At 43.3% G+C, this 17,687-nt stretch overlaps 1 protein-coding gene across 5 annotated transcripts in view; it reads left to right on the top strand.

The window, feature by feature from the left end:
• The window catches only part of LEF1 (lymphoid enhancer binding factor 1), a 68,190-nt gene extending 51,187 nt beyond the window's left edge, over positions 1 to 17,003 (top strand). For 3 of the 5 annotated variants that reach the window (XM_082051943.1, XM_082051942.1, XM_082051945.1), the window contains 2 exons: positions 2,628 to 2,676; positions 14,704 to 17,003. In XM_082051943.1, the coding sequence (XP_081908069.1) occupies positions 2,628 to 2,676; positions 14,704 to 14,783 (129 nt within the window). In that variant the 3' untranslated portion in view covers positions 14,784 to 17,003. Of the gene's footprint in view, positions 1 to 2,627; positions 2,677 to 3,338; positions 3,380 to 14,703 lie in introns of all 5 variants that reach the window. The other 2 variants (XM_082051946.1, XM_082051944.1) reach the window with 1 other exon arrangement.
• Positions 17,004 to 17,687: the final 684 nt, after the last annotated feature.

The raw sequence follows: 17,687 nt of genomic DNA, 5'->3' as shown, positions 1-17,687 counted from the left end.
TTATTGGACATCAGCCTTCAAGGTTGTCCTGTGATGCTCACCCATGTTGACTTTGAGAACATCGACTACTGCCATACAGCAGAAGCAGCGGGCCTGCCGTTTCTTAAATGCCTCGATAGACATTTGGAGTGTGTAAGGTGGCACGTATGGATTCTCTCTTTGATGTGCTTCCAACCTACATCCTGTGTGACAGTATAGCTCTGACATACGCCAGTCCTATATGTTACAATGGAGAACTCTACTAGCTTCCTCTTGCAGGCCTCCTCGCTGCCTCGCTAGGAACGCATGTTTGTTGCAGTGGTGGCGAGGTGATGATTGTAGTAGATGACAGTTATCACTGAAACCTTTTCAGGTATTTATCATCTTTATTTTTTTTCTTTTCCTTCTTTTCATTTTTTCTAACTTGTGCAGTCAAACAATGAAATTGTATTCTTTTAGCACAGATATTACTACAATATTTTGAGAGTTGGAAGTCACTTAGGGGTGACTCTTTTGTTTCACGTGGCTGAATTTCACAGAACAGCACAACTGAAAAATATGTACTACTTGGTGCTAAGTCTTTGAGTTTGGCTTGACTGGTTATTCAGGATCTCAGAAGTTTCAAGAAAATGTTAAGCATTGCTAGTCAACTGTTGACAGTATCTCTGTGCTTTTTATTATGTTTTTGTTACTGACACACAACTTTGCAGGACTACTTTGGGTGATAGTCTCAAGAAGCACAGTATTTCCATAAAGTGATGGTGTCTGTGTGTGCTGGAGCTGTCAGAAACTCCCTCATTTGGGAATCCTGACAACTAGTTTTCAGCACAGTCTTTTCCTTCTGTTCTTCTGCTTCTGGCATCTCATAGATGGACCTTAGATTAGATCAGCTTTCAGTATGTTTTAGCACTTGAAGACAGCCTGCCACAGAGAATAAAACAGTATTTTAATGCTAACATCTGCACTAAGGCACTTGCCTCTGTGAAGAAGTATTGCCTTGGCGCCTAAAGGATAAAGCATGTGGCTGTGAGTTTCTCAGAGCCCTTGAAATCCGCTTTCCAACTTCTAGTCTGGGTCCCATCTTTGAGGGCTCACTCACAAGGCATTGCCCAGCCCTGTTGCCAGCCTCAGGATAAATAAGGACAGGAGCTTAAGAGTAAGGCAGGCCCAGACTGTCAGAGCAGACTGGACAGATACTTTAAAATATACATGGATATGACTTTTTAGTTTGTTTGGTTTTTTTAAAACAAACAAAAAAAGCTCTGACTGACAACACACGACAATAAAGCCAAGTCACATGGAGCAATACCAAAATGGTAATTAGGGTGATGCAAGATCACAGAATCACAGAATGTCAGGGATTGGAAGTGACCTCAAAAGCTCATCCAGTGCAATCCCCCCGCCAGAGCAGGAACACTCAGATGAGGTTACACAGGAAGGTGTCCAGGCGGGTTTGAATGTCTGCAGAGAAGGAGACTCCACAACCTCCCTGGGCAGCCTGGGCCAGTGTCTGTCACCCTCACTGAGAAGTTGTTTCTTCTCAAATTTAAATGGAACCTCCTGTGTTCCAGTTTATATCCATTGCCACTTGTCTTATCATTGGTTGTCACCAAGAAGAGCCTGGCTCCATCCTCAGGACACTCACCCTTTACATATTTATAAACATTAATGAGATCGCCCCTCAGTCTTCTCTTCTCCAAGCTCCAGAGCCCCAGCTCCCTCAGCCTTTCCTCACACGGGAGATGCTCCACTCCCTTCAGCATCTTTGTTGCCCTGCGCTGGACTCTCTCCAGCAGTTCCCTGTCCTGCTGGAACTGAGGGCCCAGAACTGGACACAATATTCCAGATGCGTCTCACCAGGGCAGAGCAGAGAGATGATCGAGGTTCAAAATTGTGGGTCTAAACTGACCTTTTGTTTCCTGAAAGACTCTGTGAACCAGGAGCTCTGGCCTTTTCCGTAGATGGGGTGCAGGGGAAGGCTGAGCGTGTGGGCTGGCACAGCTGCTGCCGCCGTGGTGTGGCGGAGAGACCATTTCTGTCCCGCACCTTGGCCACGTTCAGGGTGCTCCGCTGTACCGCAGAGACATGTGCTCATTGCACAGCACGTTCTCAGGGCACAGCCATATGAGACTTGGCTTTTGTTAAGGTACAAGCGTTATCAGAGCAGTTTTAGCTGGCTGGTTTGCACCCTGGGGACAAGCCATGGTTGTCCTAGGTATTTTCAACACCCTGTCTGGTGTTGCTATGTATGACAGGGTAAGTATCTGGATGTGTGAAGAGTTCTTGTAAGAGCCATAAATTATGATATCAAAGTATGTGTCATCAGATTATTAAGCGTGAGAAGTCTTTTAGATGCTTGCGGCTGCCAGTGTTTGTTGAAAAACTGCCAGGAATTGTAATTCCATGTGGATATAAAAATGTGTATTGCTTCTGTGCATATTCCTCCGTAGATGCTGAGAGCAAACTTTGTTACCATTGAAACAGTTGCATGTGGGTTAGAAAAGGTTTTGGTTAACCTGAAATCAATTGTTATTTTCCTAACCGCTTTCTCAGTGTCCAGATGGCGCTTGTTTCTCTGCTGTGAGGTGGGGGAGTGACCAAAAAAGTTCTGTGTGCGTAATGATATGGTAACATTTCCTATTTTTCAGGGGAAGAAAAAGAAGAGGAAGAGAGAAAAGTTGCAGGAATCAGCATCAGGTAGGTCACGACCAACTCTTACTTACTTACCTGTCACCTCAGGTGTATTTTAGAAGCCAGGGCTTGCGCTATTTAGCTTTCCTTTAACACTCGCTTCTGATGGATGTTTTAAGATACTTCACTTTGAATGCAAGCTTGTGAAAACACACACAGTATGTGTCTCCTTTCCCTTACGCCTTTCCATGCAGCGGTCCTGGCAGCATCAACATCTTTGGCTGAACTTCTGCATTGCTGCAATCACTGTCCTGCTTTAGCTTTGCTTTTCTCATCAGTGTCGTATCATCCTTAGAATTTCAGCTATGTCTCAAATACTGTGTGGGGTTATTGGACACTGGGAACTTTACACTGACCTTTTTGTAGCCGGTGTGCTTTTTATCGCTGTGTTTTACGTTTCTGTGCACACTAACAGCTGCCTAGTAGGTTGGCTAAAAGCATCAGTGAGGTCTCCTCTTTGCCTGTAAATGATACACAAAGAAACACACTGTTTTCCCCAACAAAAATGGCTGGTATAAGAACCATAAAAAAAACAAAGAAACCATAAACAAATAACAAAACCAAAAATGCACCAAAAAATCCATGTAACACTGTAGCAAGCAAACTTATTTGGAATGTGCAAAAACCTCTGTAACAGAAATTTGTTAAAGGAAAACAATTTTCTACAGGTACAGGCCCCAGAATGACAGCTGCCTACATCTGAAGCATGGTAAGAACATCTCTAAAGCTTTCCTGGTGATAAAACTGAATTGTAAAATAAGCTTTCTTATCAATTTTATGCAATAATATTAATTTAGCAAAAATGGCAGAAGCATCCTATCCTAAAGCTAATGTTACTTTGACTACTGATGGTTTTTATACCGGCTATCTATTAGGTGTTCACCATTTCACTTCTTAACCTTTTCAAATTGACCACGTACCTCACTGAGTTGCTGCAAGTCTGCCTGTGAAGCACAGGGATGGGTTAATCCCATAGTGCAAACCCTCCCAGCCCGCAGACTGTCACAGGAGCAGGTTAGACACTGGCTGCAGAGGACATTTTATATGCTGACATCTACAAGGTGCTGGCTGGGTATCACTTTCAAAAGGTTTATTCACCTGTATACTAACAAAACATCCGCCGAGAAGATGGGACTGTATTTGAGTTATATCACAAATTTCTCCCTCAACTGTACAGTGGTATTTCATGTGTATTTCATTTTTGGTGTTGTCCAGCGTGTTTTTTCTCTTCATATCATATCATCTGCACGGAAGGTGGAGTGACGAGTGGTTCCACATACCCAGTAACACCATTTAGGCTGCTTGTACATGCACACAGTGCCACAGTGAGCTCCTCCTTCCAGAGCGCTTGTGTTGGAAGGCTGCTCCTTCTCTTCCTTTCACTGTGATACATTTTCTAGTAGGAATGGCATTCATTGACATAATAGTTGCTTCTACACTGTCTAATTAACCTAGACTGCTCCGGGGAGATCCCCAAGAATCCCAGGAACCATGCAAAAAAATAACGCTTGCTAAACTCACTTATGCATTATAACAGAAATGGGCTGTTTGTCCCCTCTCCCCCTGATTTGTTTGGCCACAGAAAGCCCTTGGAGTGGTCAGCACAGTGGCCTCCTGTTGGCTCTTCACTCTGCTGGGACCTTCAGCCAGGAAAAGCCAAGTTAAGCTGGTTCTGCGCAGTGTGTCAGCTGTCAGTCAGTCAGCGTGATCCGGGCATCTTCTGTAGCTATGCCATTATGCTGGTTATTTGTTGTATTCGTGTTATGTTATGTTTTGGGGTTTTTTTTAGACTGAAGTGAAAAGGCAAAATGTGTGTTCTTTGTTTCTTTCTGCTAAGAAAAAGATTTTGAGGCAAGCAGACAGTCTTGCCCTTCGCAATATGCCTGACTCGTGCTGATTTTAGATGTGGATTGTAGCGTTTGGGTTCTGTAGCCTACATAGCAAATGAAGCTATAGAATCTCATTAATTACAGTGACTGCCATAAGTATTATACATATTAAAAAAAAAAAAAAAAGTCAAGTGCTTCAACCTTTAGTTTTATAATTGATATTTCAGCTTAGTTGCCCAGGTCCACGTTTGTTGAATTTTTCCCTTTGATGTTGACACAGTACGAGTAAGCAAAACACATATAATGTTATCTGAATTGATGCAGAGAACTCAATTAGGATTGGAATACAACTAAGGTTCAAGTGACAGTTAAAAAATGGGTGATATTTGGTTTCTTGGATGCCTTACCATCTAAGGATGACTGCCTTGCCTTCACTGAGCTACTTCTGTTGGAGTTTCTGTGTTTGCTTTTTCCATAGTAGAGGATGAGTTGAAATCGAAGAGGAAGAATGTTCTGAGTATGTGGGGTTTCTCCCTTTCCCTTTTACCTCTATTCCTCTCCTTTCCTCCCATCCCCTTAAGCTCTGTAACAGTGTGGAACCTGCTGGTAATACCTATTTTGTGCAGTTTATAACACGGAGTGTGAGAACAGGAGGTATCTTGTCCCACTGAAGGGGGAAAGTGCTGTTGACTCCATCTATGAGCATGCAGGCAGCCTCGCTGGATGTTGCGTGCCAAGGGAAGGCTCTTTGCAGACGTACAGATGTGCTCTAGCTGGAAGTAAATGCACAGAATGATTTAGGGAACCCAAATCAGCTCGACTTCAAAGTAAACTTTTGAAGGTTAAGACTCTTGCCCTTTGCAAGCCTAATCCAAAGAATGTTTTGCCCACAAGCGTAATATCTTACCAGGCCCACAGCAGAGCTGTTGTAGTCTTTACTGGATGGAGATAATAAGCTTGGGAATGCCTTTTGGTGAGTGCCGCAAAGAGCTCTTGAAGACAGGAAAACACCAGCTTTCTGACTCGTGCGGATGGTGCAAGGAAGAGGGGGAAGGAGGGTGGGAGGTCTGGGAAGGAGACAAGCGTTCTGTTATCTGAGAAGAATCAGAAATGAGTAGGTGGCAAGACCAAAGAAAGAATCTGGAGATCAGCACAAAGGAGATCAGCCAGGGCTGTAATTACGGTGATGTAAGTGAGAAGGATGAAACGGTGGGCGGGTTGTGTGGTGGGATGTTCAGAGCAAAGTAACGGAAGAGACATGCAAACAGAAGTTATTTAAGATACTGTGAAAGTTTTGGGTCGTGGGTTTGGGTTGGTTGGGGTTTTTTTTTTGGTGTGTGTCCGTGAACACTTGAGCACACAACTGATTTTAAAGTAGACCTCTAACCTGCTTTTTGGCTTGAACGTTACTGGAGTGCTGAAGTCAAGGTAGCACTGTTGAGTTGTTGTTCTTCTGGGGTTGTACACAGCAGCAGGCTTCTTACGGCTTCACTGCGCAGGATTTAGCTGAGTTCCACCATCCCATCCAACCTGCTGAATGGCCAGATTGTAAAACACTTTAGTATTAGAGTGCTTTCAGGAATAAGGTGACCTGCTCCAGTCTCTGCTAAATTACCCTGCAATACTCCAAAGCACGTGGCCATTCCTGAAGAGCTGTAGAACTGTCCCCAAGCAGGATTTTGTTTCCAGTTGACACAATGCTTGAAATAATTTTTATTTCTTGAGGCAGTAACTTGTATTTATTTGCTCCTTTTTAAATCAACTGAGAGTGGCATAAAACCTGATAACGCTAAAATGAGTTTAGGAGAGGCCAGGAGGGAAGAGATAGTGAGGAAAGCTCAGCTTAAGGATCGTCTGTTGAGCACCTTTCAGAAAGGCGAGTGTTTTCTTGTTGCTTTAAGCACAACTTTCTAGAAGACTTGTAAGCGATTGTGTGTCAGAAGTCGAGATTCCTAATTTCCTATATGATTTCTGGAAGGAAAAATGCTGATTTTTAGCATCTCAGGTGTACTTTTAAATCACCAAGGAAATGGAAGAGTAGTAACAAAAATTCCTCCAGATTGTGCTGCAGTGTGGAAATAGTTAACTTCTTATGGCTTGCGTATGGTAATTGCAAAATGCACATCATTGACACATGGCAAGATGCAGTTGGGAAGTCCTCAGACGCTACGTAATTTAACATTGTGTTTTGGCATATCTTGGTGGGCTAAAAAGAGTGATAGAGAAGCTTAATAGACATTTGAAAACCCGTGAGAGAAGTGTATTTGTGGCTTGCAAAATTCCATGACAATTAGCATTTAGATTAGCAAAGCTTTCAAAAATGAGAACTTGACTAATACTGATTTACAATCAGGACTTAAAAGTATCAGATGGTTTAACTTTAAACAATGAATTATCTATAATGTTTCAGACTTCCTCAATGAAAATCAGAGCCAAACTTCGGTGCAGATGTTCTGATAGTGTTGTAACAATTAATTTATGACTGGATTATCTCTTCCGTATTACTTAGAAATAAAATGGAGTGAGGTTATGAAAGCAGACTGTAAAGTGGACTGATCTACAGCCAGAATACTGTGGAAAAGAACTGTCTGATGACTGTGGTCATGGTTGACCATGGGTTTCTGGCCAGCATCCTAGGTAGGACATGCAAAGAGGATGAGGTACCTTGATTCCTGAGACACGTGTTTTCTAACCTGGCTTGTCTGGCGCCCTTGAAATTGCTGCTGGAGTAGCTGAAAATGAAACAAGCACTCCAGCCCTTCCCATAGCCCTTGACTGCTCAGAAGCTTTAAAGGGAGCCTGAAGGATTTGCGCGGAAGGTAGCGCGTGTGAGAATTTGTGGCGATGATGGTGCAGAGACGTGTCCTCGTTTGCTTTAAAATTATGTGTCTTGTGTGACCCATGTTTTGCCCATGAACGGTGGCCTTCAGCATAGGCAAGCGGGACAGAACGAACAAAAGAGAATTTCCTGCATCGAAACATTTATGTTATTGAACTCTTCAGTTAACTTCAGGCTTTTTCAGGTAGGTGTAGACATTTCCAAAAACAAGAGGTACAGCCCTCAGACACATCCCCTCCTGTAACTTAATTCTGACGTGATGTTGATCTTGGGGGATGAAAGAGAGAAAACTGCCTCTCTTTAGGGCTCTCTGACATCAAGAAAAGCGTCAAAGAGCAAATGAAGAAGAAACGCCGGCTCCCATTGAGGCGTCAGGTACCAATGGGCACTGACACTGCTGGGAGAGATGTGGGGGAGCAGAGCTCCCCATTTTCCTTGACCAGCCTGGTGGAGGAGCCTTTGTGAGGGAGACGGAGTGTAACAAAGCTATTTTGGGTGCAATCAGAGACTACGAGAGGGATAAGGGTAAGTCAGGGTAGGGCCAAGCATAGGTTGTCTAAATAAAAGAAAAGAAACCGAGCAAAACACTTTCAGCTAAACAAATCAGCGTAGACATGGGATTGGAGAAACAGGAGACATTTTTTTGAAGTATTTTAAAAAATGTTAGTTTTTGCAACCAAAGGGTGTAGCAAGGTCAGCTATGAAGTCAGCGTTTTATGTTCTAAACTGATAAAGGGCAAAAGTAGATGACTCAGTAGGTTAAAGTCTAGAACCTGGTTACTTTGGCAGAGATGCTCAAGTTGCAGATGCTGCTTGTCCAACCGAAATGATTCTGTGATTCTATGCTGTGAAGTTAGGGACACAAAAATGAAGTTTGAAGTTGACCCAATTTACAAGATAAAAAACAATGTCATTTCACTTCTGAGGTGTCAGCAGTAGGCAGCTCGGCCTAGAATGAAGGGACAGTGGGACGAGTATTGTTCTGTCTCTTCCTGTGGGACAGGGTGGGGACGGGGAGTTGACTGTTGCTGCACCATTCTTTTCTGGATGAAAACCATGTATTTTAATGGATTGGGTAAACTTGCCACCAGAATGAGAATTCTAAGGTCATGAGAAAAACTCCAGAGAAAGAAACTGTTTCATAAAGAAAATGTAAGATTTTGAAATGTGGTTTTGTTCCCAATTGGAAGAAAGCATCAGCATTTTAGTGTTGTTCAGATCTGCACTGCATTTTCTTTCTTTTTGTGGTGTGTGTATTTACATGAAAGATTGCAAAATGTGAAATTTAAACTGGCCACCTAGAAAGCAAGCTGTTAGGACATTGCTGAAGTCTTTCCCATTTGTTTCTGGAGACCGAGCTTGGGTAAAACCTGTCCTCTAATTTCAACAGAATGGTATTCAAATGAAATTCTGCCAAAGCTTAGCAAACTCTGGGACTGAGTTTTGTTTCTGTCTGCCTCTGACTGTTAGAGACTGATTGGATTGAAGAGGTTTTCTGATGTACATGAATGCAAAAACCAGCTACTCGGAAGACCAAACCAACCAAAACAAAACCAAAAAGCCTAAATTTGATGTTGCAAAAGTCACTGCTAACAGAGCCCACCTTCTCATACCAGTCAGTTCCTTAATCCTGTAATTCCAGACTTTTTACACAAGTCACCTTTGAAATCTCTGATCCTTTACCCATTTGTTAAGACTTGTTTTAGTCTGATCTTTTGGGGTGTAGCGGGTGAGCAGGGTCAGATGCGGCTGAGGGAAATGGTACCAGTGACCATGTCAAGTAGCGTTCTTGCCACAGACATCAGCAGAGCGGTGTTGGGGGGTAAGAGAACTAAGGAGGTTTAACTGAGCAGAGAGACGTATTTTCTGAAGTTGCTTCCTCCTTGCAAAAGTAAGATACGTGTTTCTTCCTTAACATTAAAGTTGCATCGGAATTAAGCTTGGGAGTTTTGAGACATTCTGTGATTCTGAGAGACCACTCTACGGTTCATCTCAGGGATACCTGAGATGTCATGAGGTAAAATGTTATTGCCAAAATATCTACATGTACTGATGCTTTGTTTTATGGTGTGTGCATTTCCCTTGGCACTAGCTGAGACCACGTTTTGATGAATAGTTGGGTTTCTTCCCATATGTGTGTCTTTTGAGATATGCAAAGAGGCTTGTGCACTTCGGACTGGTAGAGATTTTCTGATGAGATGACTTAATGGCATGGAAGTGGAGTTAATGTGTTTGAATTCTGTAGTGGTTTCTGTACTGCTGTCTCGCACTGGTAGTGTTGCTGTGCGAATGCCTGACGGCAGAAGAGTTGATGAATCTCAAGAAGAAAGATATTCAGGTTACATCTCACTTACCTTGGGTTGGATGAAAGCAACTATTTAAATTATTCCATGTGTTAGAAGATTTAAATGTTGAGATTGTCTTGCAAAGTACAGTGTAAATTCTAGCCTGTGTTTTAATTGTGGCAGAAAAGATGATCTACAAGGGACACTTCACCTATGGTATTTTTTTTCTTTTGAAAGAATTTTCACGTACTACTTTACCAGTACGTCCTGTCTTTTTTGTTACAGCAGGTGAAAACTGAAGTAGCAATTTCAGTGCCCCTAGAACCGATGCATCTTTCTTCACAGCTCTCAGTCTATAAATAATTAAAAAAATAGTCTTCTGAATATTTATTATATGCCGTAAAGATACAAAAAGGGGACAAGCCGATTTCTTCCTCCCTTGGAGATCACTTTTAGTACATGATTCTTCTTTAAGAACCTGCTAGAGATGGCTGTCTAGAGGTAATCAGTTCTTTGTTATAAACATGGAACCCCTCTCCCTGTCCACCCCCAACAGGAAAAACACGTCCTGGGTCTTTTAGTAGAATCACTTTAAAGATCGTAGCACAGTGATAGAGCTTCTAGTTTCATGCTGCCTACACTGGGGGCTTTGATAAGATCCACACCTGCTTTGGCATCACCGACTTCAGCCCTACAAAGAGAGAGCCCTGTGGTACCTGGGCGGGAAGAGGTCTCTGAATCACACTGTTCACCTAATGCATCTTACTTAGGTCGAACGAAGAGGACAGAAGTTAGGACACCAGATTCCACCTGTAGTCAGTGGAGAGGTATTTTCAGGGGTAGTTACTTCGGGGCATCTAAAACACTAGTGGATAATTTGTTACAGGAGCCTCCATTCGCAGTTACCAGCAATGGGGGGAAAAGAAGGGAGCAAGACAGGAGAAGGACAAGGGAGCAAGACACACACAAAGCAAACAAAACCATTAATACTGACATAGCTTCTACATGGCAGTATCTGTTGCAGTTTTAGGGTACAAGTTTGTGTAATTTCTTTGGCAACTTGAAAGGTTTCCTCTGCTGGTATCCAGCTCTTGCAGGGAGGCTTATTCCCATCTCCTGTAGGTCTCCCCATCCGTGTGCTGTAATAGCTTGTGGGGACCCTGCAGCAAATTGGATTACTAAAATGACTGGGGTTTTGTTGGGAGGTGCTTTTTTTGGTTGTTGTTTAGAAACAACAAAGGTTGTGGAGTGTTTGTTTTTGTTTGCCCAGAACATTTCAAGGGTCTGGTTTAGGCTCACCCCACAAACCATGGCACAGCTGGGCAGGAAGAGGAGCAGACGGCAGCGCCGGCATCGATCTGCCTGCGCCTGGAACTCTCTCCAGCTCTGCTGCTAAAGAAAATACAAAGGGGCTTCACAAACAGCGGGAACCTTTCTGATAAATAATGACCTGGTTTTGCATACCCAAGTTTCTGGAGTATTGGATAAACCCTGGCAGTAAGTCAAACGTGTTCGGTTTGGACTTCAAAAGAAAATGACAGTTTCAGCTGCCGGGTCCCTGAGTTTGCCACGTTGTTTGAAGTACTGGATTAAAAGCCAGGTTTGGAGACTGACTTTTTTTTAATACATATAACTGCTGTTACATGCAGTCTTGTCTCCTCTTGCAACTGCATGAAAACTACCTATGGTGGGGAAAGGTGTAGAAAAAAAGCATCTGGTTTAAAACTTACTTTCTCCTGCTTTTTTGTGAAGGGTTAGCTATGTTTTTTACTCCGTAATTACTCCCACACCAACCCAGACACTCTTGACTTTCTTCTATAACCTCTTCTGATTAGCATGACCTGGATGAAGCTGCATAACCCTCTCATTCTAGAGCAATGGACGTGAGTTAAAGACTAGTGGAAGAACACAAGGCCCTTGTGAGCCCACCCCTCAATCCATCCCATTCCCAAGCACGGGAAGGACTTCTGATCCCCCTCTGCTCTTGCCCTCAGCCATTGAGCCCAGGCTTGCTAGGAGGCTTCAGTTTTACCGCAGTGATTCCCGAAATACAGTTTTATCACTCCAGTGGTAAGGCTTTTCTCTTTACACCGAATTATCGTTGAATTTTATTTCTGTTTCTTTCTCAAAGCGTTCCCCCCCCACCCCCCTTTCCTCCTGCAGTCAGATGTACGCTGCAAATGGCACAGACAGTGCCTCCTATTATTGTGGCTCAGGCTCAAGACTTCACATATGTAAAATGTGACTTGCAGCACTTTCTTTGAAGCCTAACCACAGCCAGGGAGCTGTAATTGCAGCCTTTGATTGCGCCGACTTCACTCGTGGATTGGGCTTTGCTAGGGCATGCCTCGCTTGGCGAGACTTCAGCTACAGCCCCCCAGTGAAGCCTTAGATGTGGGAAGTCTTCAGTCTCCTTAGCACATGCCTGTGGTTTCTTGCAAAGAATCCTGATTTGACCTGTTTTATATCTGTAAGGCAACACCATCATCAGTCATATTTTTTAGGTATTATTTGGTTTATCAGCAGCAGGAGCGATTTCCAGCGCGCGGCCTTAATGTGCAGCTGGGGAAAGGCTGGGTTCTAGATGCTGTTTTCAGGGTAGCTACTGTGTAATTTGTTGTACTGCATTATTCACTTGGAAATAGAAATGTTTGGGGCTTCACTGTGCCTGACTTAGAGTTCCAGTAGTGTCTGCAGCCTCCGTATTGGAGCGGGGGATAATTTGGTGCCATTTGGGGCTATGTAAGGAGGCAGGCGCTGCGAAAGCTGCCTGGGATGGAGAAAGAAGCGATGGTCACCGCTTGAAAAAGCTGAGGGCCAGAGCAAGGCCACAGTGGTTATTTTAACCTCCTGACTTCAAAGCCAGCTTGCTGGTAAGGGAAGGGGGGAGGAGGCAGGGAACCATCTCAACAGAAGAGCATTTCATTTCCTTCGGTGAAGGAGACATTCCTGGCTGCTAATGGGGAGTAGCTCTGAATCACGGCGCTTGTGTCAGGCTGCTGTGAACTACTGGCCTGGCGCCTCAAGGCCATTCCTCAACAGGAAGCTGAATGTTTTCATGTAAGACTGAGAGGAAAACCTTCCCAGGAAGAGCAACCTGGACCAAACCTTTGAAAATCTGGGATGAAAAGGCACAAAATAAATATAAAGCTGCGGGGTGCTCTCCCCAGTGTTCCTCCGCTGTTTGCTTGGCCTCTCTTTCGTGCTCCTTGGGAAGGTAGAGCCCTTCGTAGCTCTTTGATCCGCATGTGTTACGGAGCACTGTGCTACTCTATTAAAAAAAAAAAGGCAGGAAGCTCAGAAGGCTTTTTTTAGTTGAGACTTGGGCTGGTTTTATGAGGAAATAGGAACTGAATTAGTCAATACAGACCACCTCTGTTGAAACCGCTGCTTTGCCAGTGGACTTTCAGCCATGCTGTTTAATAGGCCACGGTGGCTTTCAATGTCCTTTTGTGGCTACCAGCAGCAGGTGAAAATTATTATGTATCAGGGGAAGGTGGTAAGGGCGAGGGAGAGTGTCCTTCAAACTAGAGCTAGACAGGACAATTGGATATAAATTTGTGCTTGCTCTTTCTACCTTACTGAGTCTGTAGTTAAATTGCTTTGGCGTCTTCCACCATGTTTTCCCCTAGAACAGTGGTCACGTCGGTGGCCTCTGACAAGAAGACGACTTGTTTGGTAAGATCTCAGGGCATCAGCTTGCGCTCACTAAAATCAAAGGGTCCAAAATCAATTTTGGAGGCTTTCTGCCCTGGAGTATATTAGCCTGTGTAACTCCTGATTCAGGAGCTGCACTCAACCAGTGTGGGGAATATGCTTTGCATTGTAGTGGCTTACAGGGAAGCTGCACAGATGGGAGGTGGGTGCCCAGTTCCAGATGACCCTGGTTTAAATATTTGCTGATTAGTTCTCCTCGTGGCTCTTACAGGCTCAAGCAGTCTATCTATTATCATCAGTCTGACAGAAGTTTTGCTTGCGGTTTCAACAACTCCATTTCTTCACAAACGTGTTCTGTCTTGCCTTGTGTGATTCAAGGCGCTGGCAGTGTTTCTTCTTTGCGTGACTAAGCATTTTGTGTTTCTCCTGGTGAAAATTCACTCGCCTTCTCCACCGAACTGCATTCCTGTGCTAATTCTGGTCATTCTTAGAAGCTCTGCTCATCGAACCCTCTACTTGTTTGGCAGCTGAGTAGTACCTGGAGGCCTAGAGGTTTAAAGCAGATTTTCTGAGATGCCAGTAATCCTGAGACCATTACCAGTCCATCTCTGGAAAACAGCCCGACTCAGCAGACAGACTTTGGGTGGAGTCCGTGCTATAACGCAGTTGTCTGGGTCAGAAGGGCAGGGGCGATGGTTGAGTTAGCAATTGCATAAGTTAGCTGATGTAAGCCAGAGACCTAATGATGCAGAACTGTTCTTCTCCAGATAAGCAATACCTATAAGGCTTGTACTGTTGGCCTTTTCGCATGCTATAAGAATATATATCCTTCCAAGATCCTAGTGAGCTTTACTGCCAGGTAAGAGGTTCATGGCTCTTACACAACTGGAAGACATACCCTACCCTACAGAACGAATCCTCCCCCGTTGTGTGGATGCGTGGCAGGGTTAGTGTTCACATAAGCCTCACCCACCACATTCATCTACCCAGCTGCTAAGAGAAGACAGCATTTCTTTGGAGAGCTCGAGGCTCTGAAGTAGAGGCTTAATCGACCTCAACCACAGTAGTACCAATGCCTGAGGATGTCAAGTTTTGTAACAGGTATCTGGGTCAAATGTTGTAGCTAAATGAAGTCCAGTACCAAAGGGAGTTACTTCTGTAATACGTTGAATGTCTAAATAGCTTAAAACCCCACCTTTCTAGTTGGTGTGGATGTCTGTTTACAAAGTTCTCTCCTCAAGCAAGAGCAAATAATACTCTGCACTTAACTTTGACATTGCAAACGTACGTTCCACTAATACAGTTATGATGTCAGAGTTACAGTAACCCATCACCAGCTTCTCTGAAGGATTATTTTTTTTAGGGGAAAAACAAAAAGGTTTCATAGTCTTTATCACTCTTTCTCTCTCTCCTTTTCCTGTAGGTGGGAAAAGAAATGCTTTCTCAACTTGCAAAGCAAAGGCGGCGACACCAGGACCCCTTCTGGAGATGGAAGCTTGTTAAACCCTAGGTGTGTCCTTCATCCACACAGACCACCCCCAAGGAGTCTGTCTAGGATGTCATTCACCCTGATGTCACTGCTAGAGACACTGAATCATAAAGACAATCACTGCCAAAACCCTTCACTCTCACAAGGTCCAGCCCCAATATAAATAGAAGAAATGAGCTCCTGGGTCAGCAGAGCAGCTTTTGTCTTCACCTCTGCCTTGCACTCTTAAGCCCCCGTCTCATCTGTGTCCATAACGAGTCAGCAAACCAAGTAGCGTGGCTGTCTCTGCCTGCTTCAGCCACCAGAATAACGTAGAGCACAGCTGCCCCATACAGCACACGAGGAATGGAATTCGCCTGGACCACGACGACACACTCGACTTTCTTTTTATTTAATGGTGCGACAGGATCAATTTTGGTTTTAGCTTTTTTTTTTTTTTAAAGAAACTTGAATGCTTTTATATTTTAACTTTTAGTTTGTAATTTCTTTGGTGTATATTTTACTAGGTATGAGCTTTTAAACAAGTGTTTTCAGAAATCTGAATACTTTTTAAATAAAAGGTGTTTGTGGTTATTTTCTCTTATTTTTTTTTCTGCCAGAGGAAAAACCTGTATGGACAAAAGGTGGCTTTTTTGTTAAACTATTTGTAACAAATAGTGGCCTCTCAGTCTATATAATACAGTGTCCTGTAGAACTAAATCAATGTAACAACAGTCAGCTGGTCAGTAGACGCATCTGTCTTGCATCATCTACTCTGTAAACATAAGCAATACATCCAGCAGATCTGACTGCAGTGAGTTCTCCTTCTCACCCATTCCCCTTCTCCTTGTAAAAAGCCCAGCACTTGAATTATTACTTCAATTGTTCTGTATTTGTATCTGTTTTTGTTAGCCTGTTAGTGGGATTTTATGCCAGTTGTTGAAATGAGCATTGATGTACCCATTTTTTAAAATAGTAAGGCACAGCCTTTGCCAAAAATACTGTCAACCAATTTTTTTTTTTTTTTTTTTTTTTGTCATTCCAGTTTGAGTTAATGTGCTGAGCATTTGTTTTTTAATAAAAGCTTTGTAATAAAACTGAACTCAATTGCCTGGCTTTAAAAAAAGATGAGAATGGCTTACATTTGATGGAGGAGAATCCCTCACAGGTAGAAGCAAGTCACTTCTAAGGCTGAAGACTTGGCTCAGTCTTCCCTCGTAGGAAATACAATGTCTGTGTGCTCACCTAAAGTCAAGTCATTTTGGAAGATGACTTCCTTTTTCTTCCTGAAGAACGCAGAAGTCTTGTGTTTTCATAGCAGGAATAAGGTGCCAAGTGGAAGTAGCAGGGTCCATGATTCTCTCTCCCCCCATCTTCGGTGTCCTACTAAAATCTCAGAGAACGCAGCAGTGGTTTTAAGCTGATGATTCGGAATATGGATTCCCATCTTTCTGGATGCGGTCCATGCCCACACAAGGGGTAGGAGCCTCCAGGTAAATTTCTTACAGCTGTCTAAATGTATCCTGCAGTGAGCTGGCTGCAGAATTTGTCTTTCAAGCCCCAAACGCTACCAGCAATTTCTCTGACACTGGTCCCCATTTGTTCAAGGACTGGTATTCCACAGCTTTGAAAGAACACACAGCGGCCTCACTTCTTCTAAGGGGCTTCGAAGGAAAACAACACCGTACCCATAGATAAACTATTCCAGTTGTTTGTGAGCACCACTGCAAAAGATGGATTATGAACTGTACATTGAATCAGCATGCCTTGTATTCTAGCTCCTGAATCTTGTTTTGATGAGCAACTGGACTGAGTCAAGCTTGGGCCACAAGAAATTACATTGGTGAGTTACTGCCTAAGGAAGCTTTGAGATTAGATTGTTTATAACTGACCCTTAAACTCGGTTGCATAAGAAATTTTGTAATTAAAAAAAAAAAGTTATAAAACAGCTTCCTCTTAAACCAGCGTGCACCGCACTTGTCAGAACGTAACCAGCGTATTAGTTCTTGCAATATTTACTTCTAGCAACTAGTGATTACCTTAAGAAAAGCAAAACAATGGACCAGGCAAGGGAACACTCTCAGACAGTGGGAGAAAAGACCTTTGAGAGAACAGCAACTGTATACAGAGTTTTGCAAGACTTGGCTACAGTTCCGTTCCAGTTAATGATCCCAGCCTTTGCTGGAAACCTGTCTGGGTTTTGGGTTGGGGTTTGGGTTTGGTTTTTTTAAAGGGAAAAATACTCTAGCGCAGTAATTGTTCTAAATCAAGGATTACTGCAGCGAGTTCTCTAAATTACATGTTCCAAAGATAACAGTTCTTTTTAAAACTGTTTAAAACATGACTACTTTATTTAGATTTTTTAATGGCTATTTAAAAAGCCACTTACCCGTTTTCCAAAGTATTGTTCCCAACAGAGGTGTTAGCCTTACGTAGCACATTGTCCCAAACACACGATGCAGCAAACAGTTGCCTTTCTTAAGGGCGAAAGGTCCTTCAGCTCTAATAGTGAAGAAGAATTCAGGAGCTAAAAATAACATCTCTACTGTTAACATACAGTGAGCAAGCACCATGTGTTGGGCTCATTCATAGATCAAAGACCTTTCACATACAGCAGCTATGGGAAAGGCTGACGAATACACAAGGCTTAGGATGCTCCCATGAGAGTACCTGAAACAGAAACCTGGCATTTCCTCTGTGACTTGGGTCAGTGTCCACTCCTGCCCCCGCTGCTCATCGGCATTTGTTCTTGTGGGGCTGAAACAGCAAATTCACCTGGGCCCTCGCTGTACCACACCAGCTTGTCTGTGGAGACTGATGAGCTAGTAAAATGGCCTGGTGATGATGGTGTTTCCCCTGGCAGTAAAACTAGGTTTAAATCCTCGTGATGCCAAATATTCCAGGTGAGACTCAAAAACTACACCTTAATTCCTGATATG

The sequence above is a fragment of the Streptopelia decaocto genome (assembly GCF_964273445.1).
Source record: "Streptopelia decaocto genome assembly, chromosome: 4".
Lineage (NCBI taxonomy): Eukaryota > Metazoa > Chordata > Aves > Columbiformes > Columbidae > Streptopelia > Streptopelia decaocto.
The sequence above is the reverse complement of the archived record's forward strand: the minus strand, read 5'-3'. Positions and strand labels throughout refer to the sequence as shown.